The sequence below is a fragment of the Balaenoptera musculus genome, chromosome 14 (assembly GCF_009873245.2).
Source record: "Balaenoptera musculus isolate JJ_BM4_2016_0621 chromosome 14, mBalMus1.pri.v3, whole genome shotgun sequence".
Lineage (NCBI taxonomy): Eukaryota > Metazoa > Chordata > Mammalia > Artiodactyla > Balaenopteridae > Balaenoptera > Balaenoptera musculus.
In genome coordinates, this window is record NC_045798.1 from 47,299,288 (window position 1) to 47,327,189 (window position 27,902).

The 27,902-nt window shown below is 39.1% G+C and overlaps 1 protein-coding gene across 1 annotated transcript in view; it reads left to right on the plus strand.

Moving 5' to 3' along the window:
- The window catches only part of DSG2 (desmoglein 2), a 48,247-nt gene extending 20,668 nt beyond the window's left edge, over positions 1-27,579 (plus strand). The window contains exons 4-15 of the mRNA XM_036823688.1: positions 3,381-3,542; positions 3,688-3,832; positions 4,646-4,812; positions 6,939-7,076; positions 7,191-7,376; positions 11,148-11,413; positions 13,804-13,946; positions 14,239-14,466; positions 19,278-19,505; positions 21,400-21,521; positions 22,737-23,072; positions 24,721-27,579. Coding sequence (XP_036679583.1) covers positions 3,381-3,542; positions 3,688-3,832; positions 4,646-4,812; positions 6,939-7,076; positions 7,191-7,376; positions 11,148-11,413; positions 13,804-13,946; positions 14,239-14,466; positions 19,278-19,505; positions 21,400-21,521; positions 22,737-23,072; positions 24,721-25,743 — 3,144 coding nt within the window. The 3' untranslated portion in view covers positions 25,744-27,579. The remainder of the gene's footprint in view (positions 1-3,380; positions 3,543-3,687; positions 3,833-4,645; positions 4,813-6,938; positions 7,077-7,190; positions 7,377-11,147; positions 11,414-13,803; positions 13,947-14,238; positions 14,467-19,277; positions 19,506-21,399; positions 21,522-22,736; positions 23,073-24,720) is intronic.
- The last annotated feature ends 323 nt before the right edge of the window (positions 27,580-27,902 follow it).

Below are 27,902 nucleotides of genomic sequence, written 5' to 3' on the forward strand. Positions count from 1 at the left end.
CTTTTGTCCTTCCTCATAGAGAAGGGTGGAGAGGCACCTTTACAAATTTATGTCCTGCTCTTAGGCAAATAGGGGGAGGGCAGAGAGCTTTCTTGTATCTGCTTCTTCTCAATTGCTTTCGGCTTGAAATAATTCTTATACCAGAGTTGCATATTCTGCCACCTATGAAGGTAGTTTTCAAAATGAAAAGAACTGATATCTAATAGGTGGTAGGGTGACCACACATCCTGCCTGAAACAGTCTGAGTTTGTAGCCATTGTCCTAGCCTAATCATTAATAACTCCCCTTTCACTCTCAAAATGCCCATTGTTTTGGATAAATTATATGGTAATTCTATTAATATGTATCTCAGACTTAGCATGTGCAAAGTCTGAACCCTTGATTTTTCCCAAAAGCTGTTGTCCATAAGTTCTACCCATTTCAGTAAACGGCACCATAATTCTACCCAGTATTTCAAAAGTGTAGCAAGTACTGTCAGTTCTATGCCAAAAATGTATTCCAGGTCTGTCCACTTCTCCCCACCGCCACCCTCCTTGTCCGAGTCATTGTCAGCTCTGACCTGTGTTACCAAAAGTGCCCCGACTTCACCTCCCTGCCTTCACTCTTGCCTCCGCCTCCCCCCACCACAGTCCATTCTCCAGAAAGCGGCCAGAGTGATCTTTTGGGGGGTTTTTTGTTTTGGTTTGGTTTTTTTAATAAATTTATTTATTTTATTTATTTATTTTTGGCTGCGTTGGGTCTTCGTTGCTGCATGCGGGCTTTCTCTAGTTGCGGCGAGTGGGGGCTAGTCTGCGTTGCGGTGCGTGGGCTTCTCATTGCGGTGGCTTCGCTTGTTGCGGAGCACGGGCTCTAGGCACGAGGGTTTCAGTAGTTGTGGCGTGCGGGCTCTAGACGCAGGCTCAGTAGCTGTGGCTCGCAGGCTCAGTAGTTGTGGCGCACAGGCTCAGTAGTTGCGGCTCACTGGCTCTAGAGTACAGGCTCAGTAGTTGTGGCGCACGGGCTTAGTTGCTCCATGACATGTGGTATCTTCCTGGACCAGGGCTCGAAGCCAGGTCCCCTGCATTGGCAGGTTGATTCCTAACCACTGCGCCACCAGGGAAGCCCCAGAGTGATCTTTTGAAAAGACAAATCAAAGCATCCTCTTAGTGAGACACTTTCAACAGCTGCCCACTGCAGTGGAAGGAGTAAACTCCTCACTGCGGCCTACAAGAGCTCTTGGGATTCATTGGCCTTGACCTCCTCTCTGACCTTAGCTCCTATCAGCCCCCAGCCCCCACTCTGCCACCTCCCTAAGCTGACACAAGCCATTCCAGCCTCCCACCCTTAGCACTTGCTGTTGCCTCTGCCTAGAACCCCCTCCCCACAGATATTTGCAGTATCTCACAGCATCAAGCCTCTAGCCAAGAGTTACCTCCTGAACGAATTCCCTTCCCGGCCTCACCCCATCTCGGTCCCCTCACTCGTTCTGCTCAGTTTATAGCTCATTCGCCTCCAGGACATTATGTCATAAATTGCTTGCTTGTTGTCTGGTTCCCTCAGTAGAGTGTAAGCTCCCCCAGGGCAGGGGCTTAGACCTTAGGTCTCATAGCTCATGCCCTGTGCCCTGAGCAGTGCCAACATCCAGTAGGTGTTCAGTAAACATTTGTGTGAATGAATGATTGTTCATATGCAAGTTGTACCTTCATCTTTCCCATCTTATAAACATTGTACGTGATGAGCTTAAAAGAAAGAGCAGCTACAGAAGACAACACTTTCCTTTTTCCAGCAGCATGTTGTTTTCATAGAAGCCTTCTAAAATCTAAATGTTTAATTACGGTTTTACATAATAGTACGTATATAAGGAGTTAAGCTTTTCGGTTTGCTTTGGTTTGGTTTGGTTTGGTTTGATGAGATATCTGAGTCATTCACACATTCTTTCCCTAAAATGCATTGATTCTTTGGGGTTCAATAAGTGTTAGCTATTCTTACTAATTTTAATTATAAAAGTTATTCATCTTATTGTGGTAAATATTTCACAATACATATGTGTATCAAACGATCACATTGTACACTTTAAACCTACACAATGTTATGTCAATTATATTTCAATAAAGCTGGAAAAAAGTGAAATAAAAAGTCGTTCAGAGTAAAATGTACATAAAAAGCAAAAGATCTTGTATTTCCCCAACTTTCCAAATTCTCTGTCTAGGAGTAATACTGTCAACAGTTTAGTATCTTCCAGATCTTGTGAAATACATAAGTATGTATATACTTACATACTCTTACATGCATACGTATATATACAAACCAACTGTTATGTCCACACACAGTTTGGTTTTATTTTTAACATAAGTGAAATTATATAATACATATAACTAGCACATAGAGATCTAGAATATTCTCTATAAATACTGAAGTATATATGTATATGCACATACACATGTGTTGTGTGTGTATATGCATGTACTTGGCAAAAAAAGAGAGACAGACAAACAGAAACACAGAGAACAAGAAAGACAAACAGAGAGAGAAGCTCGGTGAAAAGTGATCATGGGCTGCCCCAGGATCACCGTTCCACTCTTGGAGCAGAGCAGCTGTAGCAGGAGATTGGAGCCGCATTGATCATTCTCAGCAGCAACCCCCAGCCCCAGTGCATGTTGAGAATCCTCTGGGAAGAATGTGTAGCTAATCCTGAGATTTCAGGACAAAGAATTGGCTAGGCAGGTGGGTGGTGATGGCTTCAACGATGTCTGAAGAAAAGAAATTGAGGATCCAGTAGGAGACCACAGAGACACACTTACTAATGAAGAATGAGAGATACAGAAATGGCAAACAAACAAACGAATTAGAGATACAAATAAAGCTGTTCATAGAGGGCAAAAGTGTTAACTACAGAAGACCCAGCATGTTAGAAACCCTGATTTGCTGAAGCATTCCAAGCAGGCAAACACTTGACTATTTTAACCCTTCTATGGAAGGATGCCTTATTCATACTGTCCTGATGATTGAACGGAGTTATGAAGGTGATTTTGACTCTGCAATTTTTACCTTATGTGCTAAATTTAAAATCCACCCCCACCAAGATGTACCCCCCCTAATGATACCTTAGTTTCATAACAACCCTGAGAGGTAGGCAGTAGTGTCTCTTCAGGTTACAGATGAGAGCACTGAGACACAGGAGGGTAGGTAACTGCCTCAGCATCACTACCTGGTGAGTGGCTGAGACAGGACCAGAACCAGGTCCTCTGACACCAGCACCTCTGCTCTGGAGCACCTGTGCACCGCCCACCCTCGACCCATCAACATCTGACAGCTTCAGAGCGAAATTTTCCATTGAAAACAATTACCTATAAGTTATAGAGAGTTTAACTTGAGGCATTCCTTTCTTATTTTTATGTTAGATACATTCTGATCTTGCAGAAGAAAAACAACTAAAAATTACATACAAATACACTGGAAAAGGGATCACAGAGCCACCTTTTGGTGTGTTTGTCTTTAATAAAGACACCGGAGAATTGAACGTTACCACCATTCTAGATCGAGAAGAAACACCATTTTTTCTGGTAAGAAGAACAATTTTACATTTATTAGTTTGCAGTTCTTCTTGGGTAATAATTATGATATGTTTTATTATTGTTTTGAAACTATGGTACTTGAATGACCTCAGCTTAAATCTAATCCCTTCTATTATTTATGTCGTGATTTCAGCTAATTGGTCATGGTTTGGATGAGAAAGGAAACAACTTAGAGAAACCAATAGAAATCCGAATTAAAGTTCTTGACATCAATGACAACGAGCCAGTGTTCACGCAGGACGTCTTTGTTGGGTCTGTTGAAGAGCTGAGTGCAGCAAGTAAGAGGTTATTTTTTTTTACGAATGAATATCCAAGGCCAGTTTATCCCCATTGTGTAACTGAACACTGAAACCTCTGTCTTAGTGGAGGCTGAGTATTACCCACAGGACAAATAATAATAAACGTATTGCTCTAGGTTTGGAACTGCTTTTTTGTTATAAATTTTTTACCCGCAAACAGGTGTGGTAGATTGATGTGATAGGTTAGGTCTCTATAGCAACTATTCAGTTTTAGTCTGTATCAGGAAAGCAGCCGTAGGTAACATGTAAACAAATAGGCATGGTTGTGTTCCAATAAAATTTTATTCACCAGAGCTGGTGGCTGGCTGGCTTTGGCTCGCTGGCAGTAGTTTGCTGACCTTTGACATATTGTTTCAGCTGTCAGACTTCAACGCAAGTGTTAAATGCTGGAGAGATTTCTCTTTGATCAGAATGTAAAGAATAGCTATGCTTCTCCTGAACTGCTTATATTTTAATAAGCATGTATTTGTATCTGTTCATTCTTCTTTCTTTGAATGGGTTATTAGATCTATTATAAACAAATTTGTGACCCTCCTATAGCAAATGTTCAGGACTTCATCCTAAGAATTGTATGTACTAGCCTCAGCCTCACCCTCACCTTATTTTTCCTACTCCTACCTCCATTCACACTTATTTCCTCAAACAATTAAATGTTTTGATCTTGGTAAACTGATTTTGATAAATACCTGGAATCCTTTTTGGAACAAGTTGATATTATAAATAAAATAGTAACATACATTAAGTGTGCTAAAGGTTGAGTTTCATCTTGGACACCTTTGTTTCTGATGCCAGATACACTCGTGATGAAAATCACCGCAACAGATGCAGATGAGCCCAACACTCCGAATTCTAAAATTTCCTATAGACTCGTATCTCAGAAGCCTGCTAATTCTCCATTGTTTTACCTAAATAAAGATACAGGAGAGGTTTATACAACCAGTATTACCTTGGACAGAGAGGTAAATTAATATTTTATGTTATTCATCTTTTCAGCTCTCCTCTATCTTTCCAGGTTATTCTCTATTTCTTTACTAATTTTCTGACTTTGGTCTATGTTACTTACTCATAGGATAACTCGGAATGATCCTTCTCTAGGGATGTGCTGTCTAATATGGTAGCCATCAGCCATATGTGGCCATTGACCACTCGAAATGTGACTAGTCCAAATTGAGATGTGCTGTAAGTGGAAAATATACACCAGATTGGGAAGACTTAGTATGAAAAAAAAGAATGTGTAAAATATCACCTTAATAATTTTTTTGTTGATCACTTTTTGAATTGATTATATTTTGGATACCATGGGTTAAATGAAATATATTTGTTTAAAATTAGTATTACCTGTTTCTTTTTACTTTTTTTTATGTTTATTTATTTCTTTCTTTGGCCACGCCACTCGGCTTGCGGAATCTTAGTTCCCCGACCAGGGATTGAACATGGGCCCCGGCAGTGAAGCACCAAGTCCTAACCACTGGACTGCCAGGGAATTCCCTCTTCTTACTTTTTTAAATGTGGCTGCTAAAAAATTCAAAATTACATAAGCACTGTCCTAGGGCCTCTCCAGTCACGATCTGTTTGCTAGTGAGTTCCAAAGCAATGTTCCTTAATTTGTGGCTCTATAATGAAACGTCAGGAATCTTTCGTACTACTAATACATATACAGAGAGAGGAAAAAAGTTTGAAATAGGAGTCCTATTTAGCATAATAGAAGTATTTGTAAAGGAAAGAGTTACTGTAAATCCCAAATTGGAGGAAAATTTGAGTCAGTTTCCTAAAAAGGGTGCTTTCTCAAACATTTCACTTTTTGTTTCTAAGTCAAAGGGAACATTTTAGTTGAAAAAGGGAGAGAGAATTTTTTTAAATGCTACATACATAAAGGTCTTAACAGCATGCATAGTAAAATGTTGATGATCCTAAGAACAATGTATTATCGTCAAATATAAATCATCATCCAGGCACAGTCAGCGTGTTTTGTATTACTTGGAAAAATGATTTGACTCTGGCCAGAGACGGAGAGGATAGTGCTCAACATTCCTATCAAGGTCTTCGTAAAATTAAAACATATTATTACTCCTAAAATTCTACTCTACCTTTTTGCATAAAATGAGAATGGAAAAATACTATTTTGAATTAGTAGTGTGATTTTTTTAATGAGCTTCTGTCTCTGGAAAGTTTAACCAGAAAATACTGGCTGTCACTTATTGGGCGCTCACCACATGCCTGGTGCTATTCCAAGCCATTTACGTGGATTAACTCAAATTAACTTCACCTGCAAACCCTGTGAAGCGGATACAATTACCCCCACTTTACATAGAAGGAAACCAAGGACCAAAGGGATAATGTGTGTCCAACACAGCTAGTAAGTCAGAATTGGAACCCAGCCAGCTGGTTCCAAAGCCTCTGCTGTCCTGCCTCTCACTGAGCACAGGGTCCCCAGGCATTGGCACTGGCTGCCCGGCTCCAGTTTGCCCTGCACAGGGTCCCCAGGTATTGGCACTGGCTGCCCGGCTCCTTAAACAACACCCACACTGAATGGAGCCATCGGAAGGGGACCACGTGGAAGAGAGGCTTCCCTTTGGCGTAATATCTGAGACGTTATTCTCTAGGACACGTTCTCCAAGAATCTAATCTCCCGGGATGTATGGACAAAGTTCACCAAGTTTTGCCTTCACTGGTCAAGTGTTCTTGGGGGATTAAGTTTTCCTGGCTTAACTTTTAGCTGAAAATGATGTGTGGGATAGAAAAAGCCAAGTCCTAGGGTCCCATCACTTCCAGTGTAGCGCAAACTACATTTTGAACGCACTCTTTTGTGCTCAGACTATTATAAGGAGAGACTCATCTCCTGATAAATATCACCAATGACATAATTAAGAATTCGATATCAACAACTGTATTGGGCTTTTCTGCACTTTTAGAAAAGCTCTGATGGCAAATAAACAGCATCTTCACAGGATTAACAGTAGATCATGAAACTTATTTATGAATAAAATGTACTGTGGTTCATTCCCTTGATGATACAGTGAACTAAAACCAGAAAGACAGAGCCATTCATTTTCACCCCAGCTGGGTATTTTTTATTGCCCTGTAGGAACACAGCAGCTATACTTTGACGGTAGAAGCAAGAGATGGCAATGGACAAGTAACAGATAAACCAGGAAAACAAGCTCAAGTTCAGATTCGTATTTTGGACGTCAATGACAATATACCTGTAGTCGAAAATAAAGTGGTAACTATTATTTTTATAACAAACATGCCTATGTATATTTTAGTCATAAGCTAAAAATATATCACCTAGGTTTGTGTTACATCAGAATAAAAATTGCCTGTTTATGTTTTGCAGTATGAAGGAACAGTTGAAGAAAACAAAGCCAATGTAGAAGTTTTACGCATAAAAGTGTTCGATGCAGATGAAGTAGGCTCCGATAATTGGTTAGCCAATTTTACTTTTGCATCAGGAAATGAAGGGGGTTATTTCCACATAGAAACTGATACTCAAACTAATGAAGGAATCGTGACCCTTATTAAGGTAAGTACTTAGTGTTCAAAACTGGAATGGGAGAATTTGGTCCAGAGGAGGGGACTGATATATTTTGAGCTCCACATATTTACAAGTACTTTTCATAATCAGTTAACTGGCACCACAGTTGTAGAGATAAGAGCCATCCCTACTTGCCCAATTTCTGTGGTTAGTAAGTGGTTACACTTTTTGTGTTTCTAATGTCAGTAGTAGGAGGGTCACATTTTGAAACACAGTGTTATAAGTGTGCTTAGTTGAATCAATGAACAAAAATTTAATAGTGTTATTAAGCATATGGGTCTTAAACAATTAAAACCCTTACTCCCACAGAATTTCTTAAACAAAACTTAAAGGATGGATCTTCATCTAACAGAATAAGTAAAGAAGAATATCAGTGTATGTTTAAATGGTTTATGATAGAATTACCTTATCAGATTTTAAAATAAAAAGCAAAGCTACCGCTTTCCAAATACTGTTTCATTAAGTCACAGACAAAAATTGATTCCAGAGGTTTCCACATTTTTACAAAACTTAATATATGGCATAGTAGGTAAACCCTAATAGCAGGAAGAGGAATGATGATAATGTATAACCGAATAGAGAAAAATTAACTTGAGGTTTCATAGTAATAATTATTGATACCATTTATCAATAGGCTACTGTATGCATTTAGATTACTTTTTGTAAAGCAAAGGAAAATAGAAAAAGATTAGCTCATGTTTGAAGGGAAGACACATTTTATGATTATTGAATACATGGATAATGGCATCAGAGATGAAATAGATTTACCTGCTTATACAGAACTAAGCATACTTTTTAGTCATAGATTATAGGTGCAACCATGCTAGATGCCTGAGATAAAAAGCCAGTAATACACATAAGGAGAAACAATCACTTAGTGATGAATAATAGAAATATCCTCAATGCACCATGGTAGCACAAAAAGGGGTTATCAAAGGGGGCAGGAAAAAAAAAATAGTAAATTTAGTATTAAAATGACAGCAACAGATGAAGAAAATTACAAATTTACTTTTGCAATTGTATAAAGAATCACTTCCAAATTATAAAGGCGGTAATCAGATTTCATTCAAATGAATGGACAAGGAAGTTAGATAAAGAAGATATACAAATAGCAAATGTGTGCATAAAGGATACTCAACATCATTAGTCATTAGGGAAGATGCAAATTAAGACTACGTGAGCTACCACTGCACACCTGCTAGAATGAGCTACAGTCAAAGAAAGACTGACAACACCAAGTATCAGCAAGAATATAGAACTGGAACTCCTATATATTGCCAGTGGAAACATTAAATGCTACAGCCAGTTTGGCAGTTTTATAAAAAGTTAAACATAGAGTAGTTATCCAGTGACCTAATGATTTAGTCCTAGGTATCCACCCAAGAAAAATAAAAACATACGTCTACAAAAAAAAAAACTTGCATGCAAGTGTTCATAGTGGCTTGTATTCATAATAATGAAAAACTGGTAACAGTCCAAATGTCCACCAACTGGTGAGCTGATAAAATGTGGTCTATTGATACAATGGAATACTCTTGAGCGATAAAAAGAAATGAAGTACTGATACATGCTACAATGTGGATGAACCTCAAAAACATACTTTATACAGACACACAATACTATGTACTGTATGATTCTATTTGTGTGAAATTTCTAGAAAAGGCAAAAAGCGCTTATAAAGAAAACAGATCAGTGGTTGCTTGGGGTGGGTTGTGAGTTGGCTACAAATAGGCAAAAAGGAACTTTTGGGGAGTGATGGAAGTGTTCTAAAACCAACAGTCTTGATATTTGCAAAACCATATAGGCTTATGAAACATCCTCATGTTTTACACTTAAAATGGGTAAATTTCATTGTAGGTAAATCATACCTCAATAAAGCAGTCTAAAAAAGATACAGGAGAAGAATAGATACTTTAAACTGTAGAAACAGAGATAGTGAATCATCACATGAGAAAAAGCCTCAGCTGTGTTAACAAATAAGTTTAGTATCTTTAATGCTATTGAAGATAGCAAAAATGGGAGTGATAAAATTTGCTAACAGTTGTAAAAATAGAGGTATATGCCCTCATACATTGCTCTTGATGCTGAAAATTTTTCCATTCCCTTTGGAGCACAATGGCTATTTATTTATTTATTTATTTTAATTAATTAATTTATTTATTTATTTTTGGCTATGCTGGGTCTTCGCTTCTGTGGGAGGGCCCTCCCCAGTTGTGGCAAGCGGGGGCCACTCTTCATCGCGGTGTGTGGGCCCCCCCTGTTGCGGAGCACAGGCTCCAGATGCGCAGGCTCAGTAGTTGTGGCTCACGGGCCTAGTTGCTCCGCGGCATGTGGGATCCTCCCAGACCAGGGCTCGAACCCGTGTCCCCTGCATTAGCAGGCAGACTCTCAACGACTGCGCCACCAGGGAAGCCCCACGCTGGCTATTTATAACAAACACTATGAAACAGTTTTTATGTCGCTAGTACCTAGCTCATTTTTTTTTTTTACCACTGTCTTGTTCTTCCATGGTCTTTGAATACTAATGACATATGGCTGAAAGATTTTATTTCTCATCCGGCATACTTCATACCATCAAAATAAGTGTGTGAAGTGCAAGAGCAACTTAAAAAGACAATAACTTTCACAAGGATTCTACAGTCACAAAGAGTGTATTTTTCTGTAGTCAATTTGTGTTGTGTTATTGTCCCAACACCACAGTGACCCATATAATAAAGGGGGCAGAAGTTATATATCCGGAACTCTATAGAGAGGAAAACGGATTTTGTAATAAATCATCCAAAAACAAAAGTGAACGTTGCAGTAATTCATGTAAACACATGTAATATATTTAATGATATACTGAAGAAACAGCAAAAATGGTCAGTCAGTACATCTAAATGGTCAGGACCACTAGAAATAAAAAGCAACAGGACCTACGTAAACTTTGACTGGGTACTTCTTCCCTCTGTAGCTCAACAGGGGAAAAATAATTTGTATAAAAACGTTCAGAGCAGTATTAACTGCAAATAGTCGAAATGCCTAATAACAGAATGGCTAAGTAAATTAAGTGTATCTAAATAGTAGAATACTATAGAAATGTTTTAAAAAAGGAAATGGACAAATTGGAACATAAAATATGCATAGAGTGATAAACTGATTATATCAAATGTACTTAATAAATACCACAATTCACAAAGATCAAAGTATTTAGAGGAGGATTAATCTTTTATGGCATTAGTAGCAAACCAGATATTAATAGACATTATGCTAAAAAGGAGGGGGTTAGATTCTCTGTTTAAACAAATTTGAAAATCCCTGGGCTTAACAAAGCTAAATAGTTGTTTTTTCTACAGGAGGTCTCGGTTTTATGATATGCCATGGGATAGAGCTGGCAGTGCTGCAGCTACTTATGTAGCCCTTTTCATCAGAACAAACCCCTGGAACACATTTTAAGGAATATTAACTTATATTGGATGTCCATTAACTTTTTTTTATTAAGGAAAAAAAATCACTTCAGATTGCTAAAAATAAAAATGTATACATTTTAAATGATTTTGACCTTAAATAAATTGGGGATGCTTCCTAAACATCCTTAACATTTATGAACATCAAAATTGACAGACTTTTTAATGACATGGTACCAATATAAGAGTTGGACTACTCAGTACTGCTGTATTTTTCATGTTTTAAATTACTATAATCTGACACTAAAACCACACATGTGTGTTCTAGTTGTTTTCCCTTTTAAAAGTATTCCCTTTGATTTTGCCTTTCTAGGAAGTAGATTATGAAGAAATGAAGAATCTTGACTTCAGCATTTTTGTCACTAACAAAGCAGCTTTTCACAAATCAGTTAAGAATAAATATAAGCCTACATCCATTCCGATCAAAGTCAAAGTGAAAAATGTGAAAGAAGGCATTTATTTTAAAAGCAGCATAATCCGATTTCACACTAGTGAGAGCGTGGAAAAATCAAGCCAAAGCCAAATAATGGGAAAATTTCAAGCTTTTGACGGCGACACTGGACAAGTAGCCCGTGTAAAGTAAGAGATAGTTATGAATATTGTTTCCTCATTTTAAATGACTTTGAATGCCTATTTTCAAAAATCGTAATGAAATTTTAACACTTCACTCCTTCGAGTCCCGCCATTATAATCCCCCAAAGGTCTATAGATTAAATTTCCTAGAGTTGTACATGTCACTGAGAGGCAAAGAGGAGTTTTCCCAGGATCCCCTTCCCTCCACCACCCGAGTATGAGGCAGACGCTGGGTTGCTCACCTCAAAACAATTCTGGGTAGAGAAGGCTAAAAAGAGAAAGAGAATTTACATCTTAGATCTCAGAGCCATGCCATCAAAAGATGACTCTCTACAGAGCTATTATTTATGAAGTTCTACCTAGCTGTAGTTATTTGGTTGAATTTAAGAATCCCCACCTGCCACCCAAGACACAACAGCTTCTATGTTTTCCTGCTGTCGGTGCCAGAGTTGTCGGTTGCTTCACTCTCCTTAAGCCTATGTCCCTGGGTGCCAGCACTCATGAAACATTGTATTTAGATGCGTGGGCAACCATAGCATGAATGGGAATATGGAGGAAGCTCTTCAACAATCTCTTTCCTTTTAGTGAATCTCCTTTTCATGGAATTCATCAGCCAATAGTAGCAAGTGACCTTTTTCCAAAATAATGTTAACAAACAGCTTCCATTGTGTTTTCTGCAATGTCTTGGTGACCCCTTTTTGCCCACCTTAACTTCAGGAACCAGTCCAGCTTCTCTCGAGTTTTATAGTCTAGTTTTTATTTCCATGGCTCTAAACTTAAGAAGGCAGTCCCCACCTAAATCCCCGGAATTGAGAATGAGTGTTCCTTATGATTCCTCACGCTGTCCCCTGAGAGGCTTAGATGTTCTAATTAATTATCCTCCAATAATATTGTGACTCTCTATTGAAACTTCTATTTCCATCTAACTATTTAATTTTGGTTGCTGTTTTTAGTAAGAGTTACGACTGTATCAAAAGATCATATGTTCTTCCTTGAAAAATAATGAACCATGTTTCTTTACTCCTCAAAAGTATTTTATTTTTAGCATACACTTACAGAACTTTAGAATAAGAATGATCTTAAAGATTAATTTGAACCTACTATTTTACAGATAAGGAATGAGAGGCACAGCTAAGTGAAATAATTTTCCAGTATTCGCCTAATTTAGAAATGTTGATAAGGACAGCAGAAGGATCACTCTCTTGACTTTGTCATAATTTACTCTTTTATTGATTATTCATATGCATCAGTTGTTATGGATATTTGACATGACATGTGAGCTGCTATCCTACTTTGAATGGTGTCTAGTTTTCACAATAGAAAACAGAAAATCCCTTAAATGAGACCACACAAAACATTCCATTGTGCAATGTGATTCTTATTACTTTAACTTTGTCTTTGTTATAAGCATTATGTGGGAAAACATTGACAGCAGCTAAGTTCAAGCTTTAAAATTCCAGCCATGAAATTCAGAAATATTTGTGAAAATCCAAATGTATCATCATTTACTGGTATAAATATTAAAAGACAGGAAAATTTAGTTCTAGTGTATAATTGAAATTTTTTTAAATAGTCACTATAAACAAATATTGCCATATATTAGCCCCTCATTTGTGTATGCCTAAACAGCCACTTAATAGAAAATAAATCATTAATATGATTGGTTGAATCAAATTCTCATATGTTTGGTTTATATTTGTATTTGGATACATTTTAAACTCGATGGTATTAAATTACATATATTTCTGAAAATGTACTATGAATGTTCTCCTTGCCTTCCCAAAGCTGTCTCTTTTTGCACTAATTCTCCTTTGCTTTGAAGGAATAAACCCAGAAATCACCTTATCAGCATTGTTTTCACTTTTAACCATTTCTAACTGAAAGAAGCCTATTGCTCTGAACAATCAACAATATCCCAAAATTTAAAGTACTTCCATTTAAGGCAGTCATTGATTTTTTAAATTGATATTTTTAAATATTAATAATATGCTAATAAATAATAGACTGTAAAACTGCTTTTCTCCACGAGTTCTTGTTGGGTGACTAAGTTATCCTCCAAGGTTAACTCCAAATTTAAGGAAAACTAGATTGAAAGCTGTAAGACAGACTGAAGAGCAACTCGTAAACCTCCCGGGTGAGTAGGCAAGGGCGTCGCCCTTGCACATATGTCTTGGGTATGTTACAGAAATAAGGAAGGGTCCAAAGTAGGTGTGATACACAGTAAACAGAGGGGCTTTTAGGATAGTTTCAAGAAATTTGAAAACATTCCAAACTAATGCTGGGATAAGAACATATATAATAAAGCAGAAATTAAGCTTAAAAGAGTTGTAGATATTAGTTGTAGATAGTCTCATTTTATCCAGAACTCAAAATTAATTTTGTCTGCTTTCTAACAGATATGCCAAATTTGAAGATATAGACAATTGGATCTCTGTGAATTCTGCCACCTCTGAAATTAGACTTGTAAAAATTCCTGATTATGAATCCAGATATGTCCAAAATGGTACATACACTGCGAAGATTTTGGCTATGACAGAAGGTAAGTTATTAAATAGATATTTTTTCTTGGTTATGTGCATTTAGATTTTATTTTCCAGCATCAGAGACCTTTGTTTTGATCTTGTAGGAAGGCCAAATGGGTAAACCGTCACATTTCTACTTATTTAGTGGATTAAAAGATATTACTTGATCTGAATATGAAAACATATCTAAGATAGAAAGCATCCTAATTTGGTTACTACCTTCTCCTTACCAAATTGGCAAGAGAATTCAAACTATGTCCATATGAGCAGTATAACCAGAATATACATTATCTTTTTCTTATTTTTAAGAATATCCTAGAAAAACCATCACTGGCACTATTACTATCATGGTTGAAGACATCAATGACAATTGTCCCACACTGGTCGACGCTGTGCAGACGGTCTGTGATGACGTGCAATATGTGAACGTGACCGCAGAGGACCTGGACGGACCCCAAAACAGCTGGCCTTTCAGTTTCTCTGTCATTGACAAACCAGCTGGAATGGCAGAAAGGTGGAAAATAGTAAGCCGAGAAAGTAAGCAAAATCACTGGACTGTATGTTTAAACATGATAGAAATCTAAAATCCTTATAATACAGGCTTTTTTCTTTGCATGAATTATATTTCCAATACAATTGAGTTTATAAAATGAGGATCTGAACCTCAGGCATAGTGTCTTTGATCTGCCTAATAATAAATACCCTATTTGGAGAGAGTGAAGGAGAATAGATATCTAATATCTTTAAGGTAACTGGGTATTCTCCAAATCGCTCTTGAAGTAGTTGTCTCATAAGCTGAGGAATATTTCCTTTCTAAGCACAGCAATCAGAGTAGGTGCCTTCTAAAACTCTTGATGTACGGTAACGATGATTCCATTAAAAATAACTCTTACCGAACATATACCATGTGCCAGGCACTCTGCTATCCCTTCATATGCGTTATCTTGTTTACTTCTTACCCCATAACATTATTCCCTGATTACAGCTGAGGAAGCTTTGGCTTAACTAGAGTTAGATAGCTTGTTTGAAGTCACAAAGCTGGTAAGTGATGGACAAAACATGGAAAGGAGTTTGTCTGTCCCCTTGGCCCCCATGCCAAGAGGACGTGTGCATAGATCCGTATCTTGGGACATACCCCCTTATTGACGTGCTCTTTTGGCTTCCTTCAAGGTTGTTTCAAATGTAGAAAAATCTATCCAGAAGACTCTTTTTGTCTTAAACAGGTAGTGCTCGTTTCAGAAAAGTTTTAAATGTAATACCCCAATTTTTCTTAACTTTTAAGTTTATTGTTTTCTTAGGCTTAGCAAATTTTACAGTCATTTTAAGAGGCTTTGAATCATGTTTGGTCCAATTTACAAATTAAACACCTTTAACATTTCAATATATTTATAAATTTAGTATATTTGGCATCCTTTTTATGTATTTCAATGATCTGAATGAACAAATAAAACTTTCTTGTGATTCCTATACTCTAAAGTTCCAGTAAATTTAACTTATAAATACATCAAACCTGAAATCCTCTTCAATGGTCCAATACTGAACAAACCAGTGATATTTCAACCTAAAACCATAAATCTAAATTAGGAACATAATTACACATTTTAAATTGGAGTTACAAAGCTGTCACGTTAATAGGGCTAATTGTCCTTAAAATATTACAAGTGTATAAATAGCAAATGCAAATAATTTCTTTACAATGCAAAAATATTAAAACTAAGTCTTTAGTTTGTTTAAATATTCCTATACTTAATTCTGAATCTTCTTAGGGTTTATGTACTCACTTGCAAAAGATAGTTATATTGTTGGTTAACTCAAGTGGTCTCCCCAGTAAGGGTGACAATCACCATCTTGATTAATTGAGGTTACTTAAGATCAAGTTTTCAACTAGCATGAGCCCTGGGATGCAGACATCCAGATGGTTCTTCTTATGGTAATTAAGTCACAGGCCTCAAGACTCATGACAGGGTTGGTCCCCTGGCTCACATTATCTCATTTTGTACTCACAGCAGTCTGGGACTCCCACCTAGGCTGACTGCTTGATTGGAGTTTGCACTTTCTTTGACTAAGATAGTAAATGTGTTTTGCATTGAACTTGCTGAGATTCCAAGACTTAACTTATTTTTATCTAAGAAACGTGATGTTTAGGAAATGCCAGGCATTGGTCTAAGCACTTTACTAATATTAACAACCCTAGAAGTTTGGCATTACCGTCATCAACATTTTACAGATGAGGAAACAAAGGTGCAGAAAGTTTAACTAACATTCTCAAAGTTACAGCTAGTTGAAGAGCTGGAATTAGTATTTGAACCCAAGCACTCTAGCTGTGGAGTCTCTACTCACTACCTTTATGCTCTGTTGCCTTTCCAGATACACAGTGGATTTTCTGTCTAAAGATAAAGATGTTTGAATTTGATGGGCTCTTGAATTTTTTCCTAGCCTTAGAAACATAAAACTCCTTAGGATACACATACATGTTAGAGTGTTATAACAAGAAGTCACTGAGCTTATACTGTATATATCTAGACAATTGAGAGAGATAGGGTTCTGTAACCCAGGCTTTTTTCTCCTTGGCTGTATAATGAGATGATCGACCAACTATCATGATAATAAATAGCTCCTAACTGTTTTATTTATTTGGGAAATGTTTTAAGTACAGAAAATTACAGAGACTTAATAAGGCAGATACCTTTGTACCTCCCACCTAGAATTAAAAGAATATTAACAATTTGTCGCATTTGAGTCAGGCCTTTTTTTTTAACGATCACTGACAAAGTAGAAGTCCCCTTTGTGCCCTTCCTCCCCTTTCCATCTTTCCCCTCAGAGCCAATCATGAATTTAGTTACATTCTTCCAGGCCATGTTTTCCTATACTTCTTTTAATAAGCTCATATTCCTTAAATGAATGACTAGATGCTTTCCTCAGTTCTCCAGAGCTTTGGGGATGATTTAATAAGTATAGTTCTAGCTTTGGAGATCAAATTCCATAAAATATGGACCTTAAAATGAGAAGAGGATGTCTCTTACTTCCAAAAATAAGTAAATAAAACAAAAAAAACCTCCCAAACACCTCATTTTTTATCTTTGTATTCATCCATCTTTGCCTTGCAAGTAAATTATCTTTTAATAAATGTTATACATATATTAGAAAAAGTTTTAAGCTATTCTAACTGATCGTTATTTTTACTCATGGGAAAACTGGTCATTATTTTTATTCATGTTGAAAGAAAATTTCTTAAATAACCACCAGTCACATTTTTAAAAAAATAAGATAAAAGGTCATTTGAACAACACTTTCTGTGTAATATTCTTGCCAAAAATGTGTAGCCTGAATCCAATCATGAGGAAACAGTCAGACAAATTCAAACTGTGGAAAATCCTTTAAAATAAGTGGACTTCAAAAAGGTCAAAGTCTTGAAAGGCCAAAAGGAAGTTAGGACTGTTATAGATTATTAATAGAGACTAAGGTGACAGCTAAATGCAGGGCATAATCTTTGATTGGATCCAGGATCATAAAAAAACAAAAGCCAGAGAGAGTAAGAGCAAGAACTGTAAAGGGCGTTTTTACAACAGTTGAAAAGTTTGAATATGGGTCATGTATTAAATATATTATTATATCAAGAATGAATTTCTTGAGAGGGTTAATATCCTTTGGTCTTAGAAGATTTATGCTGAAGAACGTCATGAGATCTGCAACTTACCTTGAAATAGTTCAGGGGGAAAAATGTGTGCATGTAGAAAGTATTGTTGTAAAATGTAAACAATTTATGAAGGGTTTATCAATATTCATTGTAATAGTCTTTCAGGTTTTCATATATACAGTGAAATTTGAAAAATTTCAAATATACAATGTTGGGAACAAAAAGGATGGGACTGGATGAAACAAGATTGGCCCATTGTTGAAAATTATTAAAGCTGGAGATGGGTACCATGGGAGTTAATTATGCTCTTTCCTGGATTACATCTGTTTGAAAATTGCCTTAATAAAGTTCTTTTAAGAAATAGTAAAATATGGGGACTTCCCTGTTGGCCCAGTGAATAAGACTCCGCACTCCCAATGCAGGGGGCCAGGGTTCAATCCCTAGCCCGGGGGAACTAGATCCCACATGCCGCAACTAAGGAGCCCTCATGCCGCAACGAAAATCTGGTGCTGCAACTAAGACCCAGCAACAGCCAAATAAATAAATAAATACATATTAAAAAAAAAAGAAATAGTAAAATAAGGGTCATTCGATGGAAATGTCATTTAACTTTCCACTTGTTTGTCACTGTATCCCAGTAATGGAAGAGTTCCTAGCATCTGGTAAACCACACAAATTTGTTAACATTAGTCATCATAAAAGGAAGGTATGTCCAGATCTGATCCTTTGCTATTCACCTGCATATGTGGACTAGTTTCATCAAGCACACAGTGTGAATTCAATAGAGAAGTTATGAAATAATAAAGCTTCTAACTGGAGCTAACAATGAATTAGCTATTAAAGAATGTTTTCTGTAGACTCACAGATGTAAGAGAACAAACTAGTGGTTACCACTGGGGAGAAGGAAGTGGGGAGGAACAAGATAGGGGTAGGGGATTAAGAGGTACAATAAATAAGCTACAAGGATATATTGTACACCACAGGGAATATAGCCAATATTTTATAATAACTATAAATGGAGTATAACCTTTAAAACTTGTGAATCACTGTGTTGTACACCTAAAACTTATATATAATATAATCAACTATACCTCAATAAATTTTTTTTAATTAATATTAATTTATTATTTTTGGCTGTTGTGGGGTCTTTGTTGCTGCGCACGGGCTTTCTCTAGTTGCGGTGAGTGGGTCTACTCTTCGTTGCGGTGCGTGGGCTTCTCATTGCGGTGGCTTCTCTTGTTTCAGAGCGCAGGCTCTAGGCACGCTGGCTTCAGTAGTGGTGGCAAGAGGGCTCATTAGTTACGGCTCATGGACTCTAGAGCGCAGGCTCAGTAGTTGCGGCGCATGGGCTTAGTTGATCCGTGGCATGTGGGATCTTCCCAGACCAGGGCTCAAGCCCATGTCCCCTGCACTGGCAGGCAGACTACAATGAGGCATCATCTCACACCAGTTAGAATGGGCATCATCAGAAAATCTACAAACAACAAATGCTGGAGAGGGTGTGGAGAAAAGGGAACCCTCCTGCACGGTTGGTGGGAAAGTAAATTGATACAGCCACTATGGAGAACACTATGGAGGTTCCTTAAAAACTGCGCCACCAGGGAAGTCCCTATATCTCAATAAATTTTAAAAAAGAATGTTTCTGTAATTTAATCTTGCCCTTCCTTGGTAATCACTCATTTTTATTTCCTTTTTTATCTTGTCCTTGCAGGTACCAGCGTGCTACTGCAACAAAAGGAACCAACGCTTGGGAGGAGTGACATTCGCTTGCTGATTGCAGATAGTAAAGGCTTCAGCTGCCCTGAAAAGCAGGTCCTTAAACTCACAGTCTGCAAGTGTGTGGAAGGCGGTAGCTGTGTAGAAATGTGGTATGACTCCTCCGTTGGCCTCGGGCCTGCAGCAGTCGCGCTTATAATGTTTGCCCTTCTGCTCTTGCTGCGTAAGTATTTTAAAAGCTACACTTTAGCTCTTTTAGTAACGTTAGTGCCTTTTTAGGGTTTTTTTTTTTTCTTAGTATTTTGTTACTACGGTAGTCATTGATTTCTTTTGTTTTTCTATAATCACACTAGAATGCTATTGAGGGTGAGTAAGGAAGCAAGGATTGATCATTGATAAATTCACCAAAAGTTATTGAAGTGCTCTTCAGAATTTTGTTTTATAAGAATGTATCATCTCCTGATTTAAATAACCAAGGTTATTGTACATGCTCTTCAGCAACCTTTTAACCTAAACCTTTTTGGTGTCTCCATTTTGATAAGCTCTGCGTGAGGGAGGGATGTCGTCTGTTCTTCCATACCCAGTGCCGCGAACAGCACCTTGTGCATAGAAAGCTGTCAGAAAAGATTTGTTGCATGCATTTAGATTATGGTTACAAGGTTATTTTACAAACTCATCTTTTTCCCATCGATCCTTGCTTTTCACATTCATCTTGTCAGAGCTCCACCTCCCCAGACCCTCTGCTTGGCTTGCCCCTTCACCTGCACCAACAGGAGCCAGACCCTCTGAGCACTTGTATGTTTCCCAACAGTGACAACCAGCCCTGCCCTCCCTGCACGCCCTCCAATGACCTTGGGTTTCCTTTCACTGAAGAACAGAAGACTGCAGCCTGGGGTCGTGTGGAACGAGTCCACTTGACCACTGCTCATGGGCAGAGAACCACCTCCAAGGCAGCCTCAGTTATTACAGTCTCAGAAGACGAGCTTGTCAAAGCCATTAGTAGATGTTCAATTGAATGCACAGCACTCAACAGTTTATAGTGCACTTTTATACCATCATCTCCATTTAATGGGTAAAAATACAGACATGGTGGTAAATGACTTGTCTCAGCTTACCAAGTTTATAGGTGGGCAGGACTACATCTTTTACCTGGAGATTCCTTGCATTGCCTTCTCACCTCAGATTTCCCAGCACCTAACATGGTGCCTCGCACGTGGCAGACACTTGATAAACATTTGTTGAATTACCCCTGGCTGATTTCAGTCTTTTCATTACGCATAGTAACTATCGTGACTGTTACATAAAAAGGATCCTAGGGAGTAGTCAGCTCTTCCTTGGAAGCTGCCACATGGGAGCGTCAATAAAAGCCAATTTGGGGTAGGCTGCTTGCAGATGTGGTTAATTCTTTACTCTGTTGATCAAGGGGCCAGCATTGGCCTTTACTTCCTCCTGGAGGTAGAATAAAATTGAAGGAGGGAGCTCTGAAATTTTATTAACTTCTAGATGAAATGTTATATATATTCTAAGGGTTTTTAATGTGGAATCGTTTTAGAAAATAGTACTTAGGTAATTCAGAGGTTAACTGGAACCTCAGTGAGTCATGCCTTCTGCCAAATTCTACTCTAGGGTAAAGTGGTGCAGTATTATAGAAGTTCTAATGTTCTAGAATATTTGAATATATTAAAGCTTTTCTACCCTTAGGGACTTCTGATTTCTTTTTTAACACATGTATATATTTTAGATGGTGAATTTTCTCATATTAAAAATTAAAGTGGTTTAAAAAAAACCCAAAAATTTAAGCCTTTAAGTTGGTTTTGATGATTTGGATAGTATCAAATCCAGTCTCGGTGTTCCACTTGTTGACCACAGTCTTTGTGATGGCCAAGAACCCTGAATCCATAAGACTCCCTCATCCTGCCTTTAGGCTTAGGTATAACTCACCCGAAACAGGCTTGGTGACGTTAGATCAGGGGAAGAAAAGAAAAACAGAAAAATAGGGCTGTAAATAAGTGAAGACTGAACTCAGGAAGAGATATGCAAATTCCAAAATTATGCAACATAAATTTGAAAATCTGTCGAGACTAACCTTCTCTGTACTCAATTTTGTTTCTGTCCAGTTGTACCACTTCTACTACTGATGTGCCATTGTGGGAAGGGTGCCAAACACTTTACCCCCATCCCTGGTACCATAGAGATGCTGCATCCTTGGAACAACGAAGGGGCACCACCTGAAGACAAGGTCAGATAATCAGATGTCAACAGAACATGTCTTCTTTTCTGCTTTAAAGGGGCCTTGGGAAGTGTTTCTAACACCTTAGGTCATGAAAGAGTAAAGTGATTACTACAGATTTCATTCACATGCCTTCGTTAAACACAGGGCTCGAATAACAACTTACTTTGTATTTGTTGCCAGGACAGAGTTGAGGTGGTTTTGCTCTACCCTGACAGGTCCTAAGTTACAGAGAATGTAGAAGAAGCATCGGGTAGTGACACCGAGAATGTAGAAAAAAGGTTAAAGAGAGGAAGAGTGTGTAGGGATTTAGGTAGAAATGTTTGTCCCGATATTAAATGGTTGTCTTCCACAGCCAGGTGCTTCTCCATTTCCATTCCACGCGATGCATAGGGCCGGCAGAGGGGCACCCACAACCCCCAAGACAGTTGTAAAATGTTGCAAAATCCCCTCCCCTACCTACTTAATAGCCATCTCCCATCATCTCTCTATTGCATCTTCACCCGGGGGTCTCTTCATCATCATCTGCCGTAAGCATCCTGCCTAATAAGATATGATTTAGTATCAAGTGTCAGAGAACTCGGAATAACAGTGGCTTAAATATAAACATGGGCCGTCTGGGACCAATGTGATGATTCCTCCATGGCATGGCCCCAGGCTCCTCCTCTCTCCCGTTCCTCCATGGAGGAGTTCACTCTCCTGCTGGCCCCACCCTCCAGACACCAGCTACCATCCCACATTCCAGCCTGCAGATGGAAGAAAAATGAGGAACCACTTTTTAAGAACACGTCCCAGAAGTTGCATGCACCATTTCCACTTGAAATCCCATTAGCCGGAACTTAGTCTAGCAGCAATGGAGGCTGGGAAAGGTAGTCTTTATTTGGGGCAGCCATGTGTCCAGAATATAAAACAAAATAAGTGTTGTAGAACCGTAAAAGAAGGCATCAAACTCTAGAGGAAAGTTGAAATGCCACTGGTGCCAGTAGAGTGAATGGGCTGAGACCATACTTTAAAGTTTTTTGTTTTCTCCTTGGATTAAAATCAGCTCACAAAACCAGAAGGTAGAGCGGAGATCTTCAGAAGACTCAAACAGCAGTCATTCAAGCAAAGTTTTCCTAATTTGCCTCTGCGGAAATATCTTATTCCCTGCATACGCTCACTTAGCTCAGGTCCTTCTACCAAGCGTACTGACCGTCCGGGACTCGGCTGTGTTTGCTCTCACAGGCAGTGGTGCCTCTTCTAGGGGCAGACCACAGAGACAGTGCAGCTGTAGGCGGTGGGACAGGAGCTGTGACAACCAAGGATGCTACCGTGAAAGGAAGCAGCTCTGCTTCCTTTATCAAAGGGCAGCATGAGATGTCCGAGGTGGACGGCCGATGGGAAGAATACAGAAGCCTCGTCTCAGGGGGGGCCACCCAGGTTACAGGGACAACAGGAGCCTTGATGACCACGGAAACCCTTCGGACCACGAGAGCCGCAGCGGCTTCTAGAGAAGTGGCCGGAGCTCGAGCAGCTGCGGTGGCAGTGAACGAGGAATTCTTAAGAAGTTATTTCACTGAAGTAAGTGTTGGGTTTTATGTATTGGTGGGGAAAGGGGGGGGGGACATTTCTATGTGAACGTGATGTTATTAGGGTAATCATTTTCTTGGATCTAAATGGGACATTGTTCCTTTCGTTAAGAGAAGGCTTACAGGCAATGAGAAAGGAGAGGTGTGACCTACTGGGTCAGTCAGTCAGCTCAGTTATGTGGTGACAACAAATGACCCCACGATCTTGCTTCTCGCCAGGGCATATTTCCCACATTCATGCTTTTGCCCCTTGATGCATCTCTGCTCTGCTCCATGTGGTCCGCATTCCAAGATGTGTGCTGAGAGCACAGCTTGTGCCCAGGAAGCTGGCATCCTTGGGGCGCAGGGAACAGAGCAATGCCAAACCTGGTAATGACCCCCAAAGCCACTGCCTTTTCCCACTCACATTTCATTGGCCAAAGCGAGTCACATGACCAGGCTGATGTCAGTGGGTCAGAAAGTGCTGTCCCTCTGCAGGAGCAGACTTGATAGAGATGCGCCGGGTAGGGTGGGAGGGGAGAGACTATATGACCTAAAAAACACCATCTGTTATGTCCGTTTAAGTGTTTTCTTTTGAAGGCAAGTACTTGGTTCACTATTGAGGTGGTTCATAAAAAATTAGAAGGAAAGTTGCAGGAAAGATGATGGGATGCAGTCAGAAAGCTCATGCCTGGGATTAGGAATTAGAAGCTTCTCTTGAGAACCAGGTCATGCCTGGGAATGGGATGGGCAGAGTCAGATTGCTAGGGACCTGAAGGACCCTTGAGAGGAGTGAAGGGATGGGCTTCCATAGAGGCCAGTTTATTTCTGTCCCCTCCCTTCTGCATGGCTGCAAATTACCTGAGTGCTTTCCCACTTTCTGTTCCCTCCCATCCTCCCTTCTTTCATACCATCTGCCCGCCCCCAGGTAGACGGGGAAATGGTGATTTGGTCAGTGTCAAGGAAGAGCACTTCTCCTCCATTTCCTATCTCACTGCCAGGCCCCACTCTGGTGCCCTGTTTTATTTCAGTATCTTTTTCCCTCTCTGCTCTAATCATGCATGAACCAGTCTTGATTATGTATGTGTGCTCAGCTTTTAATTTGGAAATCATTTCAAACTCATCAGAAAATTTGCAAGAATAATGGAAAGTTTGAACTCCTATATACTCTTTACCTGGATTACCCAAATATTAACATTTTGCCACATTTGCTTTTTGCCTTTTCTCCCTCCCTCCCTCGTCCCTCTGTCACTCTCTCTCTCTCTCTCTCACAGACACACCCACACACACGTCTTCTTACATTACCACAGTACAGAGATTGAACAGTGACACATTGCGTATTTCAGTTTAGCCAGTTATCCCAATAATGTCTTTTATAGCCGCTGTTTTTCCCGTCTAGGGCCCTGCTTTCCATTTAGTTGTCATGACACTTCTGTCTCCTTTAACCTGAAACAGTGCCCTCTGCCTTTCTCATCTTTCATGATATATTTTTTTTAAGAATACAGGCCAGTCCTGTTGTAGGATGTCCTTCAATTTGTGTTTCTCTGGTGTTTCTTGTCTAACTACAAGACTGAGGTTAAACATTTTGAGCAGGAATCTAGAGTCTTGTTCTTAAAGGAAGTGCGTCACTCATTATATGCCTGTTTTTCTTTCCGTTTTAGAAAGCTGCCTCTTATACCGAGGAAGATGACATTCACGCAGCCAAAGATTGCCTTCTGGTTTACTCTCAGGAAGAAACTGACTCTCTCCAGGGTTCCATTGGCTGTTGCAGTTTTATTGAAGGAGAGCTAGATGACAGCTTCTTAGATGACTTAGGATTGAAATTCAAGACACTCGCTGAAGTTTGCTTGGGTCAAAATATAGAGATGGATATGGAAATCGAGCAGAGGCCAAAACCTGTGAGAGAAACAGACATGAAGGCAGCTTCACATTCATTCTATGAGCAAACCAGGGTTAATTCCGAGAATACTTATCCCTCTGGTAGCAGCTTTCAAGTTCCAAAACCTTTGCATGAAGCAAACACAGAGAAAGTCACTCAGGAAATAATCACTGAAAAATCCGTGTCTTCTAGGCAGGCTCAAAAGGTAGCTGCACCACTTTCAGATCCATTGGCTTCTGGTAACGTGATAGTGACAGAAACTTCCTATGCCACAGGTTCCACGGTGCCACTGAGCAGTGTGGTCCTGGACCCCAGACGGTCCGAAGGCCTGATGGTGACGGAGCGGGTCTATGCCCCGGCGTCCCCCTTGGGAGAGCAGCAGCACGCTAGTGAGGGTAGCATCGTGGTTACCGAGAGAGTCATCCAGCCTCACGGGGGCTCACCCGGCCCCCTGGAGGGCACCCCGCACTTGCCCGATGCACACTATGTTATGGTGCGGGAAAGAGAGCGCTTCCTCGCCCCCAGCTCCAGTGTGCAGCCCCCTCTGGCCGCGCGCAGTGTAGCCGTAGGACAGAACGTGACAGTGACGGAAAGAGTGCTGACACCAGCTTCCACTCTGCAATCTAATTACCAGATTCCTGCCGAAACCTCTGTAATGGCCAAAAAGACTGTGGTTTCTGGAGCTGGAGTCCCGGGCCCTCTGCCAGACTCGGGCTTCGAGGAGTCTAGTCATTCTAATTATACGATAACCACATCTTCCACCAGGGTCTCCAAGCCTGGCACAGTCCAGCAGTCCTTCTCCTAACCACACACTGCCCCAGAGTTTAGCTAGCAGTGACTCATTTCATGTTTTCAAAGGACCTGGCTTTTCATGAGCCTTACAGATGTAAGAGGCACATATACCTTGGGCTGCAAATTTTTCTCAGTCACTAATATGCAGAGAACCTCACTGTCAGCTTCTAGGAGTGCAATTCAGAAATGCCCCAGGGCTTACTGAGGGGGCACGATGATGATGCTGTGACTTAGGTGCCTTTGAGTGACTTATGGCCGAACAATACTCACAGTACTCACAGTACTCACAGTACTCACAAAGCAAGTTAAATAGAGAGTAAATCTGGTTTCTAAGAATTTTATCAAATTAACAAAATGTCCAGTTCATGAGCCATCCGATAGAGCCCCCCATGAAACTGAGTGGGCCTCTTTGCCTACCATGTTAACATTTAACATTGCTGTTCTGTATTCCATACGTTCCTGCACCTAGAAGATTATCAACAACTTACTTATCCAAAGATACATGCACAGTTTGAGTGACCCGTTTGGCTTGTTTGATTTCCTTAAAACTAGAGACCCTTCAATCCACGTAAGGTTAATTGAATTTTGGAACACTGACACGGTAAGAACACACATTGTGTGTTTCTGTGCACGTAACTGTGTGTGTGTGTGTGCATTGGACTCTGAGTATGTGTGTGTGCGTGTGTTGTATGACCTCAAAAATAGCATTGCACCTTCCCTTTGTCACTCAATAATCATGAAAATATTAAATACTTCAAATTCAGTAGAATAATTCAGGGCGAAATTCATAAATATAAAATCACTTTATTTTTTATAGGAATAATATACTATTAAAAAACTCAGGATACATTATCTTCTAATTTAGTACATCTAAATTAACTATATACACGGTGGTAAGAACCCTTTTCACTGCTATAAATCCTCAGTGCCTACCATGGGTGCCAAATCAATATTTGTAGAATTAAACTGAATTTTAGAAGCTACTCTTTTATCTATACTTGCAAAAAATACTGAAAGACCCTATAATTTCTATAATTATGAGTTTGAAATTATGATTTATTCCATATCTCAAAGTCATTGACTAGCTGGTCATGACTTACTACATGGAATATTAAATATTATATAGCTGACCTGAATTTGTACATCATGCATTTCTTTCTGAAAAGTGATTTGGGTGTTTTGGCCAAATAAATAGAGTATTTTTATTGCTCCCTGAAGAAATGATCCACTTCAGGTTTCAAAGTATAAGTGCATATCAGTAATCAATTATATAAATATCCTCCACAACAAAATAATTTCCATAAATTTTAAAGGCTGTGATTTCATGAATTTTTAATATATTTACTAGGAAAATGAATCTCTAAAAATTCATTTTGTGGCACACTTCTAAAAATGTGTTATGCAAAAGGTTTATACTTTTTTACTCCCACTGATGTGTATGAATAAAAGGCAAATATTTTTAGACACCATAAGCCTGTGGCCAAAATGAAGGTCACTGTTCCATGCTATAAATTTTTTATTCTCTACGTACTAGTTGTTTTCGCTTTTTTTTTCATTATAGACTTAGTAGTTATTTTTTGCCAAGTCTGCAACAAGAATATCACTACTGTGTGAAAATGTGAATGTGATCTATGTACTCCAAACAAAACTTGGTCTTAAGTTTCCTCCTCAGACAGGCTTAAAAAACCTAACATGTCTCCTATATATAAAGTCACCACATTTTCTAAATGATTTTCTTTGTTCCTGAAAGGGTGATTTGTATTAGTTTTTACATTTGTCCTACAGGAGAAACGTTGTATTTGTATGTGTATCATCAAAATATTTAAATAAAAAGGCGACCTTCTCTGCAGCCCTTGGCCCATATCTTCTTATTGCCCCCATCTTCTTACTGCCCCTATCTTCCTTTTTTTTTTTCTTGTTAAATAAGGTCTATTTTTTTTGAATTTTATTTTATTTATTATTTTATACAGCAGGTTCTTATTAGTCATCCATTTTATACACATCAGTGTATACATGTCAATCCCAATCTCCCAGTTCATCCCACCACCACCACCACCCCCCTGCTGCTTTCCCCCCTCGGTGTCCATACGTTTGTTCTCTACATCTGTGTCTCAATTTCTGTCCTGCAAACCGGTTCATCTGTACCATTTTTCCAGGTTCCACATATATGTG